The sequence below is a fragment of the Bufo gargarizans genome, chromosome 11 (genome assembly GCF_014858855.1).
Source record: "Bufo gargarizans isolate SCDJY-AF-19 chromosome 11, ASM1485885v1, whole genome shotgun sequence".
NCBI lineage: Eukaryota > Metazoa > Chordata > Amphibia > Anura > Bufonidae > Bufo > Bufo gargarizans.
In genome coordinates, this window is record NC_058090.1 from 8966568 (window position 1) to 8993884 (window position 27317).

General features: G+C 38.8%; 1 protein-coding gene and 1 long non-coding RNA gene across 2 annotated transcripts; both read right to left on the reverse strand.

The window, feature by feature from the left end:
• Positions 1-1135: 1135 nt before the first annotated feature.
• LOC122921707 (serine protease inhibitor A3L-like) lies at positions 1136-9953 on the reverse strand. Its single transcript, XM_044271885.1, has 5 exons — positions 9909-9953; positions 5066-5490; positions 4566-4791; positions 1460-1559; positions 1136-1301 (listed from the first exon to the last, which is right to left on the reverse strand). Exons 2-5 carry the CDS (start codon positions 5469-5471, stop codon positions 1269-1271), a joined length of 765 nt encoding a protein of 254 aa, XP_044127820.1. The 5' UTR covers positions 5472-5490; positions 9909-9953; the 3' UTR covers positions 1136-1268.
• Positions 9954-12694: 2741 nt separating this feature from the next.
• On the reverse strand, positions 12695-26976 carry LOC122921708. Its single transcript, XR_006387058.1, has 2 exons — positions 26913-26976; positions 12695-12836 (listed from the first exon to the last, which is right to left on the reverse strand). It is a non-coding gene; the product is annotated as an uncharacterized LOC122921708 (long non-coding RNA).
• Positions 26977-27317: the final 341 nt, after the last annotated feature.

The window sequence follows — 27317 nt, forward strand, 5'->3', positions numbered from 1 at the left end:
TATGGGTGGAGTTTTCGTCATCATTATCATCCTCCTGCTCCTCCACCACGGCTCTTCCTCCTCAGATGGCAGCTAATCATCCTCATCTTCTATGGGAATTTCTCCTTGTGGGTCCCCAACAGCTACAGGCTGGCCAGTAAGCTGTTCTTCTTCCACCCTCCCAACCTAAATATCAAGGGGGGGTGACATCATTGTTCCCAAAATTGCCTCTACTGACAAATCTGGTGGTCTCTTCGAAAGGTCTGAGTACGCAACAGGTGTCTCTGATGAGCTGCCACTGCCTGACCTTGTAACAACACTGTTGCTGTCTGGTGCATCATAATATCATTCATAACTTAAGCTCTAACATATGCAGGGTTGAATTATAGCGAGTTGGAGTATTGCAGATTAATCGGTGTACCGGTAGACCGCTCTGTCCCTTCAAGTCCACAAGTTAGTTCCTTGCTGCATAAAAGTGGCTGAAATGCGAGGACAGTCACCTGGACATGGCCAGGACCTTGTGCAAGCCACGTTACATTTTCAAAAAGTGTTGCATGACTAGATTGATCACATATGCCACGCAGGAGGCATGTTTTATTTCCCCCAAACGCAGCGGCGTTACGATGTTCCAGCCACTATCCCTGACTACCTTTCCCAGTTGGAGTTGGAGGGGTGACAGCCAGTGGGAATTTTGCTGCTTGACGTACTTTAGCAACTGCTCGCCGGTGTGGCCGATCATGTCCAACGGCGGATGGCAATGCATTACTTTAGACATGGGATAGAAAGGAGGTGGAGTGGGATGCAGTACCGCCTTCACTAATCCAAATATAATAGTGCAATGTTTGCGGTAAAATGTCTTTGAATTATGCGTTCAATAGCACAGGCATAAAAATGGGGTATTTTTTTTTTTTCACTGCCTGGCCAGTTGAAGAGGGAATAGGAATAGGAGTAATTGCTCCTAAAGTCTCATTTGCATAAATTAAAACCTCATTTTTCTCAACAATGCTGGCACGTATGAACATAGATGCCAGGATAGGGAGTCGGGAACACCTCCTGTCCCTGCATCATGTGTGACACAGGGTAGCCCATTGTGACTAGCTGCTTCACTTCAGCAATGTATTGGACAGTTATAAGACACAAGGATCGGACACCATAATTTACGTCTGCAGCTTTATTTTTGTAGTAGAGAAAAGCATTTTTGTTTTTAATGGGAAACATTGTATTTCGCTTCTAAACGGGACTAATTTCAAGCATGTGATTGGCTGTCGGAGGCTCATCAGCTCTCGTCTTTATGGGAATGTTGCTGATATTCTCGCTGTGTACTGCGAAAGAGAAGACAATGCAGAGTCAGCATTGCATAAAGAAAGGAACAAGGGTCACCGGTCTCTTTCATAAATCTATTTCCTCAATTCGATAATTATATTTCACATTATATACATTCCAAAGATAATGTAACTAAGCAAGAAAATGCAAATGTCACCTTGCTTCTAATGTATTCAAAATCACCGTCGATAACTAGTTCAGTGGTCAGCGCAGCACAGCCGTACAGAGTAGCGCGAGGCACCTCGAGATTTATCAGCCTAAGCAAATCAAAGGTGACATCTCCATTAATACAATGAAACATACACAGGAAGATTAAAAGAGAATCTGAAATCCATGAAGTAGTGTGTGGGTGTAATGTGGCTGCTTTCCAGTTTAAGGCTCAGAAAATGGGCATCAGTTATATTCTTGTACATAGGAGCAGTATTATAGTAGTTATATTCTTGTACATAGGAGCAGTATTATAGTAGTTATATTCTTGTACATAGGAGGCTGTATTGTAGTAGTTATATTCTTGTACATAGGAGCAGTATTATAGTAGTTATATTCTTGTACATAGGAGGCAGTATTGTAGTAGTTATATTCTTGTACATAGGAGCAGTATTATAGTAGTTATATTCTTGTACATAGGAGCAGTATTATAGTAGTTATATTCTTGTACATAGGAGCAGTATTATAGTAGTTATATTCTTGTACATAGGAGCAGTATTATAGTAGTTATATTCTTGTACATAGGAGCAGTATTATAGTAGTTATATTCTTGTACATAGGAGCAGTATTATAGTAGTTATATTCTTGTACATAGGAGCAGTATTATAGTAGTTATATTCTTGTACATAGGAGTAGTATTATAGTAGTTATATTCTTGTACATAGGAGCAGTATTATAGTAGTTATATTCCTGTACATAGGAGGCAGTATTATAGTAGTTATATTCTTGTACATAGGAGTAGTATTATAGTAGTTATATTCCTGTACATAGGAGTAGTATTATAGTAGTTATATTCCTGTACATAGGAGCAGTATTATAGTAGTTATATTCCTGTACATAGGAGGCAGTATTATAGTAGTTATATTCTTGTACATAGGAGCAGTATTATAGTAGTTATATTCTTGTACATAGGAGCAGTATTATAGTAGTTATATTCTTGTACATAGGAGTAGTATTATAGTAGTTATATTCCTGTACATAGGAGTAGTATTATAGTAGTTATATTCTTGTACATAGGAGCAGTATTATAGTAGTTATATTCCTGTACATAGGAGGCAGTATTATAGTAGTTATATTCTTGTACATAGGAGCAGTATTATAGTAGTTATATTCTTGTACATAGGAGCAGTATTATAGTAGTTATATTCTTGTACATAGGAGTAGTATTATAGTAGTTATATTCCTGTACATAAGAGCAGTATTATAGTAGTTATATTCCTGTACATAGGAGCAGTATTATAGTAGGTATATTCTTGTACAAAGGAGCAGTATTATAGTAGTTATATTCTTGTACATAGGAGTAGTATTATAGTAGTTATATTCCTGTACATAGGAGCAGTATTATAGTAGGTATATTATTGTACAAAGGAGCAGTATTATAGTAGTTATATTCTTGTACATAGGAGCAGTATTATAGTAGTTATATTCCTGTACATAGGAGCAGTATTATAGTAGTTATATTCCTGTACATAGGAGCAGTATTATAGTAGTTATATTATTGTACATATAGGAGGCAGTATTATAGTAGTTTATATTCTTGTACATAGGAGCAGTATTATAGTAGGTATATTCTTGTACATATAGGAGGCAGTATTATAGTAGTTTATATTCTTGTACATAGGAGCGGTATTATAGTAGTTATATTCTTGTACATAGGAGGCAGTATTATAGTAGTTATATTCTTGTACATATAGGAGGCAGTATTATAGTAGTTTATATTCTTGTACATAGGAGCAGTATTATAGTAGGTATATTCTTGTACATATAGGAGGCAGTATTATAGTAGTTTATATTCTTGTACATAGGAGCAGTATTATAGTAGTTATATTCTTCTATATAGGAGCAGTATTATAGTAGTTATATTCTTGAACATAGGAGCAGTATTATAGTAGTTATATTCTTGTATATAGGAGCAGTATTATAGTAGTTATATTCTTGTACATAGGAGCAGTATTATAGTAGTTATATTCTTGTACATAGGAGTAGTATTATAGTAGTTATATTCCTGTACATAGGAGCAGTATTATAGTAGGTATATTCTTGTACATATAGGAGGCAGTATTATAGTAGTTTATATTCTTGTACATAAGAGCAGTATTATAGTAGTTATATTCTTGTACAAAGGGGCAGTATTATAGTAGTTATATTCTTGTACATAGCAGCAGTATTATAGTAGTTATATTCTTGTACATAGGAGGCAGTATTATAGTAGTTATATTCTTGTACAAAGGGGCAGTATTATAGTCATTATATTATTGTACATAGGAGGAGTATTATAGTAGTTATATTCTTGTACATAGGAGCAGTATTATAGTAGTTATATGCTTGTACAAAGGGGCGGTATTATAGTAGTTATATTCTTGCACATAGCAGCAGTATTATAGTAGTTATATTCTTGTACATAGGAGGCAGTATTATAGTAGTTATATTCTTGTACAAAGGGGCAGTATTATAGTCGTTATATTATTGTACATAGGAGGAGTATTATAGTAGTTATATTCTTGTACATAGGAGCAGTATTATAGTAGTTATATTCTTGTACATAGGGAGCAGTATTATAGTAGTTATATTCTTGTACATAGAAGCAGTATTATAGTAGTTATATTCTTGTACATAGGAGCAGTTATATAGTAGTTTTATTCTTGTACATAGGAGCAGTATTATAGTAGTTATATTCTTGTACATAGGAGGCAGTATTATAGTAGTTAAGTACTTGCACATAGAAGACAGTATTATAGTAGTTATATTCTTGTACATAGGAGCAGTATTATAGTAGTTTTATTCTTGTACATAGGAGGCAGTATTATAGTAGTTATATTCTTGTACATAGGAGCAGTATTATAGTAGTTATATCCTTGTACATAGGAGCAGTATTATAGTAGTTATATTCTTGTACATAGGAGCAGTATTATAGTAGTTATATTCTTGTACATAGGAGCAGTATTATAGTAGTTAAGTTCTTGCACATAGAAGACAGTATTATAGTAGTTATATTGCACAGAGGCATTACTGGCATTTAGTAAGAAAGAAGACTTAATGCAGAACAGAACCCTTACTGTTTGGTCATTGACTTTCTCCACAGCGCCAGGTTAACGTCACTGATAACGGCCCCCACTGCTTCTTCCTTCCCCACATCCGGTATAGTGTACAGTGCAGCCACATACTGGTTCTTTGGAATCTCTATCATAGTGAAACCCAGCTCTTTATTCACCATAACATTGTATTCTCCGGTCAGCTGAAGAGTGAATTTCCGACCTTCACTGACTGGAACTTTCCATTTGTCTAAGAAGAAGGAAAGGAAATGTAAACATCTGTAAAGAATAAATGAAGGCAACTGGACGTACTGTAGATTTCTTGAAAACGTTTCACTCGTTCTTCCAACGAGCTTCCTCAATTCTAAATGACTGTACTGCCTTGATTTATTCTTTACAGATATACCATGACCTGGATAAATGAGAACCTTCACAGACGGAAAGGAAATGCGTAAATTATTAACATCATTAGCTATAGACTGTATACACGAGCTGCGGCTTTTGCTTGTTAGGACCGGACTTACCTACGTAACTGATGACAACAGCATCTGTATTTTTGTCCAAGCTACGGAATACATTTTTGATTTTTCCACTTGTGTGGTCAGTAACATATTTGTTGAGTTGGGCTTTGGCCTCAGTTGGATTTTCAAAATCTGCAGCCATCACCTTAGTATTTTTATTCATGGGACTCCGATTATCAGTTAGGAAAACGGCGACTCCATCAGCAGAATGAAACGTGCCTTCAGGATTCTCCAACTCTTCATATACGGAGTCAAGAAACCCAAGATTAAATGCAAGGCTCAAAAACACATAGTCATGGGAATTCTGTCGAGGCAAATGTTTGGGGGCTGTAAGTGTCAGATAGGAATATTCCTGGACCCCCAAGTGCACAAGAGATGCCCCGATACACAAGAACAGAAGGATCTTCATTTTTCTATGTCTTGTTTTCCTATAACAAATAATATAAATCATGATAAAAAAAAATCTACAGTAGAAGATGCCCAGGTTATACCAGCATGCTCCATATCACTATATACAGGAGGACGTATAACTTATACCAGCTGTACATATATAATTATATACAGGAGATGCCCAGGTTATACCAGCATGGTCCATATCACTATATACAAGAAGATGTATGACTTATACCAGCTGTACATATATAATTATATACAGGAGATGCCCAGGTTATACCAGCATGGTCCATATCACTATATACAAGAAGATGTATAACTTATACCAGCTGTACATATACAATTATATACAGGAGATGCCCAGGTTATACCAGCATGGTCCATATCACTATATACAAGAAGGTCTATAACTTATACCAGCTGTACATATATAATTATATACAGGAGATGCCCAGGTTATAGCAGCATGGTCCATATCACTATATACAAGAAGATGTATAACTTATACCAGCTGTACATATATAATTATATACAGGAGATGCCCAGGTTATACCAGCATGGTCCATATCACTATATACAGAAGATGTATAACTTATACCAGCTGTACATATATAATTATATACAGGAGATGCCCAGGTTATACCAGCATGCTCCATATCACTATATACAAGAAGATGTATAACTTATACCAGCTGTACATATATAATTATATACAGGAGATGCCCAGGTTATACCAGCTGTACATATATGATCATATACAGGAGATACCCAGGTTATACCAGCTGTACATATATAATTATATACAGGAGATGCCCAGGTTATACTAGCATGGTCCATATCACTATATACAAGAAGATGTATAACTTATATCAGCTGTACATATATAATTATATACAGGAGATGCCCAGGTTATACCAGCATGGTCCATATCACTATATACAAGAAGATGTATAACTTATACCAGCTGTACATATATAATTATATACAGGAGATGCCCAGGTTATACCAGCATGGTCCATATCACTAAATACAAGAAGGTCTATAACTTATACCAGCTGTACATATATAATCATATACAGGAGATGCCCAGGTTATACCAGCTGTACATATATGATCATATACAGGAGATGCCCAGGTTATACCAGCTGTACATATATAATTATATACAGGAGATGCCCAGGTTATACCAGCATGCCCAATATCACTATATACAAGAATACATATAACTTATTCCAGCTGTACATATATAATTATATACAGGAGATACCCAGGTTATACCAGCATGTTCCATATCACTATATACAAGAAGATGTATAACTTATACCAGCTGTACATATATAATTATATACAGGAGATGCCCAGGTTATACCAGCTGTACATATATATTATATACAGGAGATGCCCAGGTTATACCAGCATGCCCAATATCACTATATACAAGAATACATATAACTTATTCCAGCTGTACATATATAATTATATACAGGAGATACCCAGGTTATACCAGCATGTTCCATATCACTATATACAGGAAGATGTATAACTTATACCAGCTGTACATATATAATTATATACAGGAGATGCCCAGGTTATACCAGCATGCTCCATATCACTATATACAAGAAGATGTATAACTTATACCAGCTGTACATATATAATTATATACAGGAGATGCCCAGGTTATACCAGCATGCTCCATATCACTGTATACAAGAATATGTATAACTTATACCAGCTGTACATATATAATTATATACAGGAGATACCCAGGTTATACCAGCATGGTCCATATCACTATATACAAGAAGATGTATAACTTATACCAGCTGTACATATATAATTATATACAGAAGATGCCCAGGTTATACCAGGTGTACATATATAGTTATATACAGGAGATGCCCGGGTTATGCCAGCTGTACATATATAATTATATACAGGAGATGCCCAGGTTATACCAGGTGTACATATATAGTTATATACAGGAGATGCCCGGGTTATACCAGCATGCTCCACATCAGTAAAAAGGGTTTACTTGAGCAACTGTTGTTTACACTTATCCTGTGTTGTATTGTTGAACTGCATTTGACATGCTTATTGTAATACATCCTATTCATTTGCGCTGTTATCACACTATAACTGCCCTACACTTTGGAAAGGGTTACTGCACAGCCAGCTAATGCTGAGTGAGTTTAAGGATTTCTATATATGGGCTGAGAAGTTAAAAAATCTTCCACAGTTACTATTAGGGGCTATGGGAAGTTTTAAAGGTAAAAATAACAGGCACACTGACCTTTTGACTGTCTAGTTTACCTTTGTTATTTACATCTCAAGACTTGAATAACTGCTTAGTCATTCCCATAGACTTGTATTGACGCTCTCTATAGAAGTTTAAGGGCTCTTTCACACTTGCGTTGTTCTTTTCCGGCATAGAGTTCCGTCGTCGGGGCTCTATGCCGGAAAAATCCTGATCAGGATTATCCCAATGCATTCTGAATGGAGTGAAATCCGTTCAGGATGCATCAGGATGTCTTCAGTTCAGGACCGGAACGTTTTTTGGCCGGAGAAAATACCGCAGCATGCTGCGCTTTTTGCTCCGGCCAAAAATCCTGAACACTTGCCTCAAGGCCGGATCCGGAATTAATGCCCATTGAAAGGCATTGATTCGGATCCGGCCTTAAGCTAAACGTTGTTTTGGTGCATTACCGGATCCGACGTTTAGCTTTTTCTGAATGGTTACCATGGCTGCCAGGACGCTAAAGTCCTGTTTGCCATGGTAAAGTGTAGTGGGGAGCGGGGGAGCAGTATACTTACCGTCCGTGCGGCTCCCGGGGCGCTCCAGAGTGACGTCAGGGCGCCCCACGCGCATGTGATCCATGCGCATGGGGCGCTCTGACATAATTCTGGAGCGCCCCGGGAGCCGCACGGGTCGGTAAGTATACTGCTCCCCCGCTCCCCACTACTACTATGGCAACCAGGACTTTAATAGCGTCCTGGCTGCCATAGTAACACTGAACGCATTTTGAAGACTGATCAGTCTTCAAATGCTTTCAGTTCACTTGCGGTGTTACGGATCCGGCGGGCATTTCCTAACAACGCAAGTGTGAAAGAGGCCTAAGACAGACTAAAATTGCAACATTGTAACTGGCCAGTAGAGAGGAGCAAAGTTTTTGAAAAATTTGCTTTGGCATCTTTGCTGAAGTTTTCCCAAGAAATTTGATTTATCACTAATGCATTTGTCATGAATCGCTACTAACCAGGTATATCCAGGCCACTCTGCCTTAGGGTACGGCCACATGGAGTGGCCATACTGCGGGCAGATTGCGGCCAGCTGCGGTAAAGAACCGCGTGGCCAATTATCCCGCAGCTGCCTTTCATTTAATAATGAAGACCGCACTGTATAGTCCTTCTTCATTGTTAATGGCTGCGCTTCCCCTTTAATGCACCTTCAAACAGGGACTGTTGCTGGTATGGAGTTTGGAAGGTTAGGTGGGGGCATCATATGCTGACATACCGCTTTTCCAACCCCAGCGCTCTCCTGTCCTACAGATGGGAGCCCTTTTTCTGCCATATGTTTTTCCTCCTTTTCCACATCATCTAATATTAATGAGAATATGTCATCAGGAACATCCAGCTTCTCCTCTCTCTGCATCTTGCTGACTTTTCTAGGACATGGAGACCAAGAAGGATGATTTGGAAGAAGTAAAGCCAGCAAAAGATGAGGATGGTCATCATTAAGACCTGGCAGCCCTACGTGGTGCAGACTGGATGGTATTGGTTGGCATGCTGGCACCGGAATAATAAAGGCTTTCATCTTATTAGTACTGAATTCTTCTATTATTCGTTTTTAGTAACACTGTCCCTAGCGCATGACCACTTGCCAAATCTATCCCTATGCTTAGCTCACAGGACAATGGTGGAAACAGCGCGGGATGAGGGTTTTATAGGGCTGTGACATCACAGGGGATGGATATCTGAGGATTGGCTGGCTACACGGCATTATGGGTGATCTTGCGTGTCTCTTCTACACTCTACATGAAGCGTGAGGAAATTCAGATTCGTTGCAAATGATTTTTTTTCTAAATTTGGAACGAGTTCCGCTTCGAATGCTTCACTTCTCTCAACACTACTGGTCAGACTAAGTTTCTCCTTCCCTCCCACTGGAAGGTTCTAGCTCAGCTAGAAACTGTATATAAGGAGATCAGTCATAGCCTCTAGTTGTCCGCAGATAGGGACTAGTGTTTGGTAGGAGAGACTCTGCCAGACTGCACGAGTGACCAGAAGAAGACGCTGAGATGGGGATACTCTGCCAGAGTACCAGCCTTTTGAGAGAGAGGGAGAGAGGGACAGCTAGCTCAGGTCTTTCCTCAGCACAGAACCTTCTTCTGCCAGGGTAGAGACTGGTAAGGTCAGTGCCTGTATTGTTTTGAACCTGGGGAGTGCCACTCCTTACCATCCTTTCTGGAGAACAGCAGCAGCACGTGGTGACACCTCAAAGGTGTCCAAGAGATCTAGCGCAGCATTGGGGCCACCCCAAACCCAACCACTGAATATATAGAGAGATGATACAATCTATATATATTACACAGTTCACAGGAATTTAGCAGGTGGTGAGGGCGTAATACCCAGCGACTGCAGAATTAATTGAGGTTTATGGGCGTGAGATATTTGATCAGCCCTGCGGTGAGGCTTATGGGTAAATAATACCAATTTCTCTGGTAATTGAACAGGATGTGACCCTCTCTGTATTCACCCCAGGAGCTTACATTAGATTACAAGTGTTTGCTGGGCTGTAATTCCATAAACACACAATGAAGAGAATGATGAAAGTGAAGATAAACCCTGTAATCTCCATCTGGTTACCGGCTCATTTAAAGGGTCACTGTCAAATATTTCCTAAGCAGCGCTGTTTGCCTTACTGATTATGACACAGAATTATTTTTGTGTGACTGACGCTGTACATTTTTGTTTTTGCTGTTGAAAGATAGTTTTATTTCAAAACTGAGAACTCACCAGTGGTGGCGCTGATAGTATAATGAGATAAGAAACGGTACTGCATAGTGACAGAGCAAGTGACTACTATATAACTTCTATATTCTGCGCGTCCCTTGAAATATGGACTTTTAAGGCCACATTTTTTGTGCAATATTTTATTAAATATAGGTTTTCTTACAGGTTAGAGGGCTACTCCAGCATTAGAAAAAAAAAAATACTTTTGCTCTAGAAAAATTGTTACACCTCTCCATAGACTATGTTTGATATTTACTTGAATGGCAGTGAGTTGCAATACCAAGTATAGCCACCTAAGGAAGAGGGGCACTGTCTCCCTTATTTTCCGGTTGTGGACATCCCCTTTATTGTAGACACTAGTATGACGGGTTGAGATTTTACAGCTCATTAATATTCATGAAAAAAGGGCATGGTTGACATGACTTAAAGGAGTTTTCTGAGATTTTAATACTGTTGACCAAGCTTCTGGATAGGTCATGAGTATCTGATCGGTGGAGGGTCCGACACGCAGGACATCCGCCGAAGGCACCGGGGCTTCTGCCTTCTTGGAGCTTACCAAGCACAGTGCCATCAACTGCATAGTGGCTGTGCTCGGTATTGCAGCTCAGCACCATTCAGTTCTCAGCTCACAGTAAATGCTGGTAATGAGTCCTTATCAGTATAGTGAGCTGTAGACATGTAATACTTATTATTAGTGTTGAGCGAAGCGAGCTTTGGATACTTCAAACTTTGGAACAATACTATACAGTATTAGAATGTATGGGCTCCGATGAGCCAAAGTTAGTTATTAACAAAGTCGAGAGTAACTTTGTTGAAAAACTTTGGTAGTTGTTTTTTTAAAGTTGAAAACTACTTTAAAACTTGAAACCGAACTCCGCTTCGGCTTCGCTTCTGACTAGTACCTCGGAACTGAAGCCGAGTTCGGTTTCATGTTTTAAAGTGGTTTTCAACTTAAAAAAATCAATTACTGAAGTTATTCAACAAAGTCACTTGTGACTTGAGATCCGTCATAGGGTCTCAATACCGAAAAAAAAAACGCTTCCGTTTTGTCCCCATTCATTGTCAACTGGGACAAGACGTAACTGAACAGAACGGAGCGCTCCAAAATGCATTCTGTTCCTTTCTCATACCGGAGAGCATGCTGCGGTTTGCTTTCCGTCCTGGGATGCGGAGCAAGACGGATCCGGCATTACCTCCAATGCAAGTCAATGGGGACGGATCCGTTTTCTCTGACACAATAGAAAACAGATCCGTCCCCCATTGACTTTCAATGGAGTTCATGACGGATCCGTCTTGGCTATGTTAAAGATAATACAACCGGATCCGTTCATAACGGATGCAGATGGTTGTATCTTCAGTAACAAAAACGTTTTTCCTGAACCCTGCCGGATCCAGCAATAACGTTGGTGTGAAAGTAGCCTAACTTCGGCTCATCGGAACCCATACATTCTAATACTATATTATTACTGTATACAGTATTATTCCAAAGTTTACAATAAAGCGACTTCGGATGAAGCATCCAAAGCTCGCGTCGCTCAGCACTACTTATTATGTTTATCATTTATTATGGTTTTTCCAATTTGTAAAAAAAATTGTCTGTCTCTGATTTTGGGGATAAGTTGTCCAGAAAAAAAAGAAAAATTCTTTCTGACCTCCCTTTGTATTTCTGTTCCCCCAGTCCTAGGACCACATACAATTTACCTGGTAATTGGGTATGACATATACCTATAGTGTTCAGAGATAGTCACCCATTGAGCTATCAGTATGTGCAGAGGCCGTTTGGTCGTTGTGTCCCTTAGTTAGTCTAGGTTCACATCTGCGCCAGTGGACTCCAGCAGAGAAACACACTACCAGACCTTACCATATCCGGCATAGCCGGGCACCGCCATTGTCTATAATGGGATCTAATGGCGCATTTCATTATTATTTGTTTATTTGTTTTTACTGGATTATAAAATAACTTGCGGCTCAGAAACAATATCTTGTTACAATTTATGGATAGAAATTAATTCTTAGCTACAAAAAAATGTGACAAAGAAGGACAGCTCCTTGGATTTCTGAAGTCTGTCTCCCCTCGTGCCTTATTTTGTGACTGCTTGGTCAGATCTGTTTATATGGAGCACAGCATTGATCATGTATCTCCCTCCACACCTGATTATGGCATATGAGCAACTCACAGATACAGCAGACAGACAGACAGACAGTGGGTACAGGGTTGGGCAATGCTCACCTCTCACTTTCAGAGTAGCCGCGGTGGAGTCTGATAGCGACGTCCTATAAAACCCGCTTTATATTGACTACTGAGGCGTGACGGGAAACATTTAGACAAACAATATTTTTTTGCCAAGTCCAATTTTTGAAGCCTTCCTCCCTTGAAGTAAACAAAAAAAAAAAAAAAAAAAGCGCAATAAGGAATCTGCAGACCTTAAATGATGTGAGAAAGGAGGTGAAGTTGGGGGAGGGGGTGCAAGAAGTGCCAAATTACTAAGGCAGGATTAATAGCAGATATATGAAACACAATCTGCAAGCATTGAGAAAACCTGTGGGAAACAGTCAGGGGCCAACGTGGAGAAGGTGTGGCCCATGGCACCGTCAATGCAACCTCTGAGCTAGTGGTGTCTAACTGTTGCAAAAGTCAGCACGCCCTGACACCTGGAGAACTGCGAGTTGGAGATGTCCGCCCAAGAACAATGAAGCTGCACTGGATCACAGCTGCACATTTTGGACTTGGGGGGAAGACTTCTAAGAAAATGATCTCATCCAAGAACCATGTCCACTGCTGGATATTAGAGAAGAAGCGATAAGGGGTGGCTCACAAATTTGTAATAACAGGGCTCCTGCTGGGGAAAGCCATATAGTCGGTAGCCAAAATCCCACATTATACAAGGTGGTCTCCTCATTAGCTATAAATAAGTGAAGTCATAATGGGGGCTTCATATTGGGGAGGCTTTATGAAGCCAATATTGTCAAGGTCCTTTCACACGACTTTTGTCCGTTTTACGGACTGCAGATCAGCAGAATACAAATACCGGCCATGTGCACACTGCATCAGGCCATGAACTTCAATGGGTTTGTGATCTGCAAAATGCGGCAAAGAATAGGACATGTCTTATCTTTTGTGGCGTGACCGCATGGACCCTGAGGCACACAGAAGGGCTTCCAGATTCAGGTAATTTCTCAAGGTTTCTCTTTCTGTCAGAGTACACATCACAGGACCAAAAATAATAATATTCTATAGTAATATTTGTATTGGAAGAAGCAGATGATTAAACTTTCTAGCTGGTAGAGAATAAGGAATGTTAATGAGATGTTCCTTGTGTTCTGTTTGCCGTCATCTGTTGGTTCCATGTCATGCGTGCCAGTCTCAGAAGACACATGCTCCACTATAATTGTCTGCCAAGAAATCAGAGTGGCAGCCTGTATCCTGCGCCTGGATACTGGCCATCCATGATGGGAGTGGAGTCTCACCACTGCTGTACAGCCACAGGTTAAAGACCACTGACCTAGAAGCATCTTATCAGTGACCAGAACTAGTATGGTTTCCATGGAAGGAGGTCCCAGCCCTCTGGGATCAGCTCCTATCTCAAGAATAGGACCTTAAAGTGAACAGCATCCCCTCCATTCACTGCTATAGGACTTCGAAGAATAGCTGAGCCTGTGCTTGTCAATTTTTGGAAGTCCCATAGTGGTGAATGCAGGGGTAGCTGCGCATGCACTGCTTGCCCTCCATTCACCTTAGGACCCCGTTCTGGAGAACAGAGCAGGTCCCAGAGATGGGACCTGCTCCTATCAGACTTTTATGACATATCCTATCGATATGCCATAAATGTCCCAGATGGGACAACTCTTTTAAAGCTTTAGAATTGCGATTTTCTAGTTATGCTAGTGACTTCCCTTTTCTTGTCCAACGTGTTCAGCGTTTGCTTTAAAAAGGTGCCATTTCACATGTGGCATCATTGCTGCCACAAGCCACAACACAGCCTGCATTGGTGTGGACCGAGACATGGGAGGCATGAGATAAGTAACATGTTAATGAATGCACCACTGTAAAGGGGCCTTTATCTCCCCACAGCATGTTACTCAATGCACTGTTAACCAGCGGAAAGAGGTGATTCTCAAACTTATCATCATGTCACCGCCAGTTCTGTGAGAAGATCTGGCAGACGTTCTTCTCTACCTCTTGTATGATGTTCTTTGTTTTGGTTTCACTTTCTCATCTCCTTTCCTTCTGCCAGGTGTCACTTATTTTGACTAATCGTCTTCCTTTATAATCCCTCCCATACTGCCTCACTTTGCGGTTTATACTACTTCCTGGATGAAGTGTTCACTGCTGGAGGCTGCTGCTGCTGTTTGCTCAGATAAGTCTTTTCCTTTATTGTGTTTCCTTGCTGGCTTGATCTAGGTGACCCTGACTCCGTCCGTATTAAGTGCAGGGAGCCTGTGGTCGTGTCCCCTCACTATTATAGGGTTTTCAGGTGTCATACAGGATTAGGTACGTGGGCATGCAATCGTCTACCACCCTTGCATGTGCATAGCAGTCAGGGAGCGCTCTTAGGGTTTTATAGGGCTCACCTATAAGCTCCTTAGTTTGGGATCAAGCCAGTGGCTTGTTTATTTATATGTTTCAGCTATCTGCTAACTTCATCCGTGACACATCACCTCCGGATACTGACCATTAGGTCCACTGATGAGTTGGACCTACGTAGAACGAAACGCGTTGGGACGCAAACTAGGACATTATAGTGCTCATGTTAATCATCAACACATTGGCGACAGGGCCCCCCACCACAGCATGACGAAGCTGGGCAGTCTCCATTGCTGCGCAGGGACAGGGAGGGTCTTATAGGTGTTCACCGGCCAGCTGGGGTATTTGGAAGTGCCTGGCCACCTTAAGATACATCCAGTACAGGGTGAGACTAGATTTCAGAGACCCAGTATTAGTCTCCCCCATCCCCAGCTCTGGGTCACCAATTGCGCAGTGTTATGGTGTATATCGCATGTATTTAGGGATTTAACTGATTGAAATAAATGTTATATTTTATGGTATCTTGCTGCTCAGGGGGCAAATGTGGGCGCAGTTGACCAGACAGAAGGATGCGTTTTCAGCTATGTCTTAGGTTCACTTTATGGAAGGACAACATTGACTATACTGTGACTCCTGAAGGTCATAGTGCTGCACCAGGGTGTCCAGTGGGAGGGGTAGTTCTATATCTCCTCATGCAGCCATGAGCCATCATCTTGTAGGACTTGCTTTCATCATGTAGCACTACTAGTCACAATGAAATCTAGAAGCACCAAACTATGAGACCTTATGGGAATTTGGGAGTAAGTATTGCTGCTCTTATGGGTTGGGTAGAGGTTTGGTAAATGTCACCCTCGCCTGACCAGACCCCTCAGTCTTCTGTATTTTACCTGAGCCTATTTTTACCTAAATATTAGAGGTTTACAATGACCTTGAATGACATTGATTCAGATATTCCTCTCCCTTCATCCCATTCATTTATAGATTTCATTCTGGATGACTTCTTGGTGCATTATAGAGGATGAGCATATCAGCCGCATTCACTCACACTGCTGATCTTTCTAGGACTAGGCAGTGGATATGCCAGGCCTGCCACCCGTTCTCATGGTTGGTGGGGGTCCTAGCAGCTAGACCCCAATGATCAGATGCTTATCCCCTTTCTTATGCATAGGGGATCAGTTTCTATGTTGGCACAAGCCTTATAGTCTTTACAAGCGGAAGGACAATAATATGGCCACTCCATAAAGGGATGTCCGAGGGTCTAACCTGTAACACTCTATTCTCACTGGTGTCATGGCTTCAGGTTATAATCCATTGTATGACTCATCCAAATTAAGTCCTCAGACTTAAATGGGGTTCTGTAGCATCTTTGATCATCTTTACTCTTAGGATAAGTGTGAACAGAGTCTTAAAGGGGTTGTGCAGGGGTTTTATATTAGTGACGTATCCTCAGGCACCGCCGATCAGAGGCGGTGGCGTTCCATGCAAGCGCTGCTTTCTCTTTGTTACACTACCTATCAGAAGCGAGTGTAATTAATAGTACTTGCTCCACTCACTTGAATGGAGCGAGTACTAGTAATTACACTACGCCACCGCTACAGGGGAGACGACGGGTAGTGTAACGAAGAGGAAGCAGGACTCGCAAGGAGCAGCGCCTCCTCTTCAAACAGCTGATCCGCGCGGACCCCCACCGATCTGATATTGGTGATCTATCCTAAAAATACAACCCCCTACACAACCCCTTTAATCTTACCGGACTTTATGTTTGCTCCACATTGTTACATTCTGTCAACTTCCTTCTGTTATATCTTAGATTGACCTTCTTAGTATGACCTGTAGTATGTGGCCTTCTCCTGCGCTCATGTATGTCGCGTCATGGCCTTTCGCTCTGTACGTCACCGTGATACGGCCTAATATCGTCTTCATATGTTTTGTCTTTCATATCCATAGGAAAAAGCGTCACTGACTGTCCACGACGCAGGAGCCGAGACCGCCGCTGCTGCATCTCTCGTGGATTTGGTAAAAAACAATACCGCCCGTATTGACACAACCTTCACATTATTTGTAGGTCTCCTCCTCCACAGAGAGTGATCTGCACCTTAGATCACTCTGATTATCGGGTTTATTCACACTTTGCAGTGAAGATACGTTTTTTCTTGCTGCTGCTTTAGAAAAATCACAGGTAGAACCACAACACGATTGCAATCTGTGAATAAGTTGTTAGAAAAAAATGTAAGTTTGTAAAGTTTTCATTTGGGAGATGTCTGGCTTTGAGAGGATGAACAATACCGGCAAAGAGGTTCCAAACCCCCTCTGATCCTCACCCCTCCAAAAAGAGACCATGATGGATTGTGTGTCACTGACATCTCTAATGAAGACCACCGAATCTCCACAAGAGCATAAGGGGTCATGTAGCCCATCATAATGTCACCCAGAAGCTGCCCCCCCTGGTAGTATGAAGCAGACTGGGATTATATGGCGACTATCTGTTTTATGTAAACCCCATTAAGCTGCCCCATGCTCTTTGGGGGTCAGCTGTGGCAAGCACTATTGGGACATCTGGGAGGAGGGTTCGTGGGGGTCAGTGGTTGTGTGATCTCAATATGGCTGCCACATTTCACCAAGAATCCTCATAACGTCACAGACAAACTGACAAACTGCTGCATCTTATACTTGTAAATTCATTCTCATGTATGTTAACATTTAAAATCTACTTGGCTGCACATTTCTGGATTTACCACAAGGTGGAGCTGTGTCCTATAGTGTAGAAATATAGGATGAAGAGATGACTATTATAATATAGACTATTACAGGGCGGCATCTAAAATGTCATAAAGACGATGATATGGATGCAGAACGACTTTCACGCACAGTTGTTAGGTTAAGATCGGGATGGGGACCCGATCTTTATTATTTTCCCTTATAACATGGTTATAAGGGAAAATAATTGCATTCTGAATACAGAATGCATAGTACAATAGGGCTGGAGGGGTTAATAAAAAATATTTAACTCACCTTAATCCACTTGTTCGTGCAGCTGGCGTCTCTTCTGTCTTCTTCTTTGAAGAATAGGACCTTTGATGACGTCACTACGCTCATCACATGGTCCATCACATGATCCATAAACGATCATGTGATGGACCATGTGATGAGCGTAGTGACGTCATCGAAGGTCCTATTCCTCACAGAACAAGACAGAAGAGACGCCAGCTGCACGAACAAGTGGATTAAGGTGAGTTAAAAAACCCCTCCAGTCCTATTGTACTATGCATTCTGTATTCAGAATGCAATTATTTTCCTGCATAAAACTTCAATTTAATACTGTACGCAGCAAGAGCTCGTGTACTGGTTCCGATGAGCCAAAGTTATTGCTTTGCAAAGTCTTGCGAGACTTCACAAAATAACTTCATAAATTAATTTATACTGTAAAAAACAATTTCCCGAACTCGGGTTTGGTTCCAAGTGGTACCTTGGAACTGAACCCGAGTTCGGGATTTTTTTTTTACAGTATAAATCAATTTATGAAGTTATTACGTGAAGTCTCGCGAGACTTCGCATAGCAAAAACTTTGGCTCATCGGAGCCAATACATACCGAGCTCCTGCCCTGTACAGTATTAGAACAAAGTTTTATGCGAATCGACTTTGGATGTTTCATCTGAAGTTGATTCGCTCATCCCTGGTCACAATGCATGCCCACAACAATCTCTCATAGTCATTTTCTGTTCATTATCCCTTAGTGTATGTGACTGCTGCTGTAAAGCATATCTCTACATACTGTTAACAGAAGCCCATGGCTACCAGCATAATCAAGTACAGAAAATGGAATAAAAAAATCTATAATGGGAAAATGAAAACAAAAATTGATAAAAAGGGAATATTTTTCATTATTTGGTTTTGATTAGTTTAAAAGGATTTGAGAAGGGCATCTAGTAATTGATGTAGTAATGAATAGTTTTTTAGGTTTTTCCTGGAATAATAATGGAAATCCTATGATTGAGAGCAGTAAATCAACTTCTGTCAGCTGCAGGGGTGGGAGGGAGGGTGACTTTCTCCCTGCAGCTCACACTCAGACAGTACAGTGCTGCTGTCTGAGAGTGAGCTGTTCAAAAGGACATGCCCCCAATCCGGTTAGGCCACGCCCCCTCCCACTCCTCAGCCAACAGGGATTGAAAAAATGAAGTTAAAAATTAACTTCTGCAGGGGTGGGAGGGATGGTGACTTTCTCCCTGCAGCTCACACTCAGACAGCACAGTGCTGTTGTCTGAGAGTGAGCTGTTCAAAAGGACATCCCTGTGTAAGATATTCCCAAAAAATGCATTAGCCAATAGAAGCCTGGTCACATGACCCTTTTCAGCCAATAGAAGCTTGCAGGCCCTTAGTCTCCACATACACAGAGTTTTATACCAGGTTTCCATAACAACCCAGCCATTTTTCTTCACTGCTGCAGGTCAACTTTAAAGGTGCAGGGTGCTGTGGATGACACTGTTGAGGGAGCGGAGTGCTGTGGAAGTCTCAGTTCAGAGGCAGGTAGGGTGGCCATTCAGGCCACCCTTAAAAGATGGACTTAAAAATCCCTCCCCCAGGTCCCACTAAGCCACGCCCCCTCCCACTCCACAGCAAACGGGGATTGAAAAAATCAAGGTATTTCACAAATACAGTTTGTGGTGGCTCTCCCTCCTTTACAGAATTGGTGAAGGTGCTCTGTGCTGTGTGACTCACCTCGTCACAAAATATGTAAAAGATAAAGGCAAATAGGCAATACAGGCACTCACCCTCTGGGGCCAATGGTACAGTAAAAGGTGCTATTTTTTAATAAATATCTAAAAACAAGGTATTGGAGATCAGTATTTATACAGTATAGGTATGGATAGTACAAATAGACAAAATATATATGTATTAAAGATGGATGAATAAATATGAAAAAAGTAGTGAGGTAAAAATGTAAAGATATCACTTGTGAAACAATATATATAATAAGTCTCTTATTTCATTGGTACAAAAATTAATGTCTCTTATTCCATTGATATTGTGCAAAAATGAAGATAAAGTGCGCAAAAAAATAGTGCAAAAGTTAATATAATTCCAGTGTGAGTTGAGTGACTTCCATAAAACACTGAAGTTTCGTGAGTAGGACACTTGAATAGTAAGTTAGAAGTGTTTGGTAACAATATTTCCGATAGAAAATATCAAGTGTCTATATTTGTAGAAATCGCAATGTGACACTTAAAAGGTCAAATATTTGAGACCGTCTGAGTCCCTGGTAAAGTGCTGTGAATATCACACTTAGAGGAAAGTATTGTGCCAGCTACATTGAACAACACGCTTGAGGGGTGAGAAATAGGTATTGTCTCTACTCACAAGAGGCTAGTTAGATAAGACTGTGATCGGGGGCGTCCCACCCGTTCCTCAGCCACTCACCCGTCCTGCTGTGTCTGCGTTGGTCCTGTGCTTGTGTAGATGGAAGTTTCGTGTAGCTGACCTCGCTACACTGTCGGCGTCTCACGTGATTGTGGGTCGTTCACGTGATCGCCCGGCTTGTCACGTGTTGTTTTAGGTACTTGCGATTATGTTGAAAATGTTCGTAAGGTTCCCATTGTTTGAAACTGTAAGTTTCGGTAATCCTTCACTGAGGTCTTCAAACTTTGAGGATTAATAAAGCTGAGTTCTCCTGTAACATTGTCGTGTTCATTTTCATTGCACCGCGGTAAAAATTCGAATTTGTGGATAGTCCCGAATTCTCTATTGGTTGTCGCTAAATACTGTGATGAATTCGTATTAATCCCCAAAAAAATCCATAATAAATTCTTTAAAATATTGCATGCGTTTTTGTAGCGTTTTTGATGCGATTTTTTTGGGGGGTAATGCCTTTTTTTTCACAAATGTGTGCTCTATATTATAATAAATGTTCTGGATAGAGGAAAAATTGATATCGATTTCTTACTTTCTGTGTTGTTTTTCATGAACGAAACGTGTTTTTATCTGTTATAAAAATTTGTATGCATTATTTGAATTGTTCGTACGAATATTATACACGTGTTGTTCAATGTAGCTGGCACAAGATTTTCCTCTAAGTGTGATATTCAAAGCACTTTACCAGGAACTCAGACGGTCTGAAATATTTGACCTTTTAAGTGTCACATTGCGATTTCTACAAATATAGACACTCAAGATTTTCTATTGTTACCAAACACTTCTAACTTAATATTCAAGTGCTTTTAACTTACTACTCACAAAACTTCAGTGTTTTATGGAAGTCACTCAACTCACACTGGATTTATATTAACGTTTGCACTATTTTTTGGCGCACTTTATCTGCATTTTTGCACAATATCAATGGAATAAGAGACAGTTTTTGTACCAATGAAATAAGAGACTTTTATTATATATATTGTTTCACAAGTGATATCTTTACCTCACTACTTTTTTCATATTTATTCATCCATCTTTTATACATATATATTTTGACTATTTGTACTATCCATACCTATACTGTAGAAATACTGATCTCCAATACCTTGTTTTTAGATATTTATTAAAAATAGCAACCTTTTACTGTACCATTGGTCCCAGATGGTGAGTGCCTGTATTGCCTATTTGCCTTTAATTTAAGGTATTAATCTACTTCTGTCAGCTGCGGGGAGGGGAGGGAGGGAGGGGGACTTTCTCCCTGCAGCTCATGCTCACACAGTACAGTGCTGCTGTCTGAGAGTGAGCTGTTCAAAAGAACATTCCTGTGTCTGTCCAGGTCCTGCACTGAACGGAGGACAGGGAGTCTGAAAGCTGGACTGTCCTGCCTAAAACCGGACCTCTGGCCACCCTAGGGGCAGGCTGCTATGGAGGTTGGTGTTAATGGGGGGGGGGGGTGGGGGGGTGCTGTAGAGGTCACTGTTAAGGGGCGGGGTGTTGTGGAGGTCACAGTTTAAGAGAACAGAGCTCTGTAGAAATCACTGTTAAAGGGGAGGGTGCTGTGGAGGTCACTGTTGAAGGGACGGGCTACTGTAGATGTCACGGTTATTGTGGAAACTGTTGATATCTTTTAACGACACACACAAACATTAAATGAAATAGATGAAATATACCCGTGCGAAGCCGAGTCCTTCTGCTAGTATAACTACTATAATACTACTTCCTATGTACAAGAATATAACTACTATAATACTACTTCCTATGTACAAGAATATAACTACTATAATACTGCTCCTATGTACAAGAATATAACTACTATAATACTGCTCCTATGTACAAGAATATAACTACTATATACTGCTCCTATGTACAAGAATATAACTACTATAATACTGCTCCTATGTACAAGAATATAACTACTATAATACTGCTCCTATGTACAAGAATATAACTACTATAATACTGCTCCTATGTACAAGAATATAACTACTATAATACTGCTCCTATGTACAAGGAATATAACTACTATAATACTGCTCCTATGTACAAGAATATAACTACTATAATACTGCTCCTATGTACAAGAATATAACTACTATAATACTGCTCCTATGTACAAGATATAACTACTATAATACTGCTCCTATGTACAAGAATATAACTACTATAATACTGCTCCTATGTACAAGAATATAACTACTATAATACTGCTCCTATGTACAAGAATATAACTACTATAATACTGCTCCTATGTACAAGAATATAACTACTATAATACTGCTCCTATGTACAAGAATATAACTACTATAATACTGCTCCTATGTACAAGAATATAACTACTATAATACTGCTCCTATGTACAAGAATATAACTACTATAATACTGCTCCTATGTACAAGAATATAACTACTATAATACTGCCTCCTATGTACAAGAATATAACTACTATAATACTGCTCCTATGTACAAGAATATAACTACTATAATACTGCTCCTATGTACAAGAATATAACTACTATAATACTGCTCCTATGTACAAGAATATAACTACTATAATACTGCTCCTATGTACAAGAATATAACTACTATAATACTGCTCCTATGTACAAGAATATAACTACTATAATACTGCTCCTATGTACAAGAATATAACTACTATAATACTGCTCCTATGTACAAGAATATAACTACTATAATACTGCTCCTATGTACAAGAATATAACTACTATAATACTGCTCCTATGTACAAGAATATAACTACTATAATACTGCTCCTATGTACAAGAATATAACTACTATAATACTGCTCCTATGTACAAGAATATAACTACTATAATACTGCCTCCTATGTACAAGAATATAACTACTATAATACTGCTCCTATGTACAAGAATATAACTACTATAATACTGCTCCTATGTACAAGAATATAACTACTATAATACTGCTCCTATGTACAAGAATATAACTACTATAATACTGCCTCCTATGTACAAGAATATAACTACTATAATACTGCCTCTATGTACAAGAATATAACTACTATAATACTGCTCCTATGTACAAGAATATAACCTACTATAATACTGCTCCTATGTACAAGAATATAACTACTCTAATACTGCTCCTATGTACAAGAATATAACTACTATAATACTGCTCCTATGTACAAGAATATAACTACTATAATACTGCTCCTATGTACAAGAATATAACTACTATAATACTGCTCCTATGTACAAGAATATAACTACTATAATACTGCTCCTATGTACAAGAATATAACTACTATAATACTGCTCCTATGTACAAGAATATAACCTACTATAATACTGCTCCTATGTACAAGAATATAACTACTATAATACTGCCTCCTATGTACAAGAATATAACTACTATAATACTGCCTCCTATGTACAAGAATATAACTACTATAATACTGCTCCTATGTACAAGAATATAACTACTATAATACTGCTCCTATGTACAAGAATATAACTACTATAATACTGCTCCTATGTACAAGAATATAACTACTATAATACTGCTCCTATGTACAAGAATATAACTACTATAATACTGCTCCTATGTACAAGAATATAACTACTATAATACTGCTCCTATGTACAAGAATATAACTACTATAATACTGCTCCTATGTACAAGAATATAACTACTATAATACTGCCTCCTATGTACAAGAATATAACTACTATAATACTGCCTCCTATGTACAAGAATATAACTACTATAATACTGCTCCTATGTACAAGAATATAACTACTATAATACTGCCTCCTATGTACAAGAATATAACTACTATAATACTGCCTCCTATGTACAAGAATATAACTACTATAATACTGCTCCTATGTACAAGAATATAACTACTATAATACTGCTCCTATGTACAAGAATATAACTACTATAATACTGCTCCTATGTACAAGAATATAACTACTATAATACTGCCTCCTATGTACAAGAATATAACTACTATAATACTGCATCCTATGTACAATAATATACGTACTATAATACTGCTCCTATGTACAAGAATATAACTACTATAATACTGCTCCTATGTACAAGAATATAACTACTATAATACTGCTCCTATGTACAAGAATATAACTACTATAATACTGCTCCTATGTACAGAATATAACTACTATAATACTGCCTCCTATGTACAAGAATATAACTACTATAATACTGCTCCTATGTACAAGAATATAACTACTATAATACTGCTCCTATGTACAAGAATATAACTACTATAATACTGCTCCTATGTACAAGAATATAACTACTATAATACTGCTCCTATGTACAAGAATATAACTACTATAATACTGCCTCCTATGTACAAGAATATAACTACTATAATACTGCTCCTATGTACAAGAATATAACTACTATAATACTGCCTCCTATGTACAAGAATATAACTACTATAATACTGCTCCTATGTACAAGAATATAACTACTATAATACTGCTCCTATGTACAAGAATATAACTACTATAATACTGCTCCTATGTACAAGAATATAACTACTATAATACTGCCTCCTATGTACAAGAATATAACTACTATAATACTGCTCCTATGTACAAGAATATAACTACTATAATACTGCTCCTATGTACAAGAATATAACTACTATAATACTGCCTCCTATGTACAAGAATATAACTACTATAATACTGCTCCTATGTACAAGAATATAACTACTATAATACTGCTCCTATGTACAAGAATATAACTACTATAATACTGCCTCCTATGTACAAGAATATAACTACTATAATACTGCTCCTATGTACAAGAATATAACTACTATAATACTGCTCCTATGTACAAGAATATAACTACTATAATACTGCTCCTATGTACAAGAATATAACTACTATAATACTGCTCCTATGTACAAGAATATAACTACTATAATACTGCTCCTATGTACAAGAATATAACTACTATAATACTGCTCCTATGTACAAGAATATAACTACTATAATACTGCCTCCTATGTACAAGAATATAACTACTATAATACTGCCTCCTATGTACAAGCATATAAACTACTATAATACTGCTCCTATGTACAGGAATATAAACTACTATAATACTGCTCCTATGTACAAGAATATAACTACTATAATACTGCTCCTATGTACAAGAATATAACTACTATAATACGCCTCCTATGTACAAGAATATAACTACTATAATACTGCCTCCTATGTACAAGAATATAACTACTATAATACTGCTCCTATGTACAAGAATATAACTACTATAATACTGCCTCCTATGTACAAGAATATAACTACTATAATACTGCTCCTATGTACAAGAATATAACTACTATAATACTGCTCCTATGTACAAGAATATAACTACTATAATACTGCTCCTATGTACAAGAATATAACTACTATAATACTGCTCCTATGTACAAGAATATAACTACTATAATACTGCTCCTATGTACAAGAATATAACTACTATAATACTGCTCCTATGTACAAGAATATAACTACTATAATACTGCCTCCTATGTACAAGAATATAACTACTATAATACTGCCTCCTATGTACAAGAATATAACTACTATAATACTGCCTCCTATGTACAAGAATAAAACTACTATAATACTGCTCCTATGTACAAGAATATAACTACTATAATACTGCTCCTATGTACAAGGAATATAACTACTATAATACTGCTCCTATGTACAGGAATATAACTACTATAATACTGCTCCTATGTACAAGAATATAACTACTATAATACTGCCTCCTATGTACAAGAATATAACTACTATAATACTGCCTCCTATGCACAAGAATAGAACTACTATAATACTGCTCCTATGTACAAGAATATAACTACTATAATACTGCTCCTATGTACAAGAATATAACTACTATAATACTGCTACTATGTACAAGAATATAACTACTATAATACTGCTCCTATGTACAAGAATATAACTAGTAGAATTCTGGTCTATATAAATAGCATGAAGAAACAGGAGGAATTTATGTTTGCCTCCTTAACAACTAAAGAAAAGCAGAAGAGTACAGAAGTCAGTATAGCGGTGTATTGAACAGTACAGATGTGACACTAGGCAATGTCAGGTAGTGAATCACTTGTAGCTTTTGAAGTAAATGGGATGGAGGAGCGGTAAGTGCACCTGCTCCCAGCTCCAATGTCAACGTGACCAGGTAAACAAAGAAGAGAATACAGCGCTCATACGAATGAATGTTGGGGGTGCCGATCTGATATTGATGACCTTCACAGAGCATAGGTTATCAATATTGCATTACTGCATTTGGTTTATATATATTCATTATATACACATTCATAGATACATATATAACGCTTATATTTTATAATAGCCTTTCCTATGGTTTTGATATATATGCTGTATATATTCCTACACTCCTCACTCTCTATTAGAGGTTTAATCAGTCATATTTTCGATGAGATTTCTCTCCATTACCCTCATCTATTACCGACGTCACTGTTTACTTTCGGTTTACCTCACCGCTCCGTTCCCTGCAGTGCGCACGCGCTAGCTAGTCCTCAGCCTGCGCGCTTTTTTCTCTCACACAAGTTTCTGTCAGACACGCTCAGCATTCCTGTCAGATTCACCTCTAGTCGACTGCTTGCAGCTCGGCTCCTCTACAGTTCTTTGCTGCCCCCTAGTGTTATTACTAACAAAATATCCTTTCTACTTATGGTCTTCTATGTATATTTCAGTTTTCCTATATTTTCATTAGTATTGATCAAATTATTACTTATCTATATTTTTATATGATATGTTTTAATGATATCTAATTTTTCATTATTTTCCTTATTAATTATCTATATACTTTTCCTCTACGATGTCCGCTGAGGATTCTAA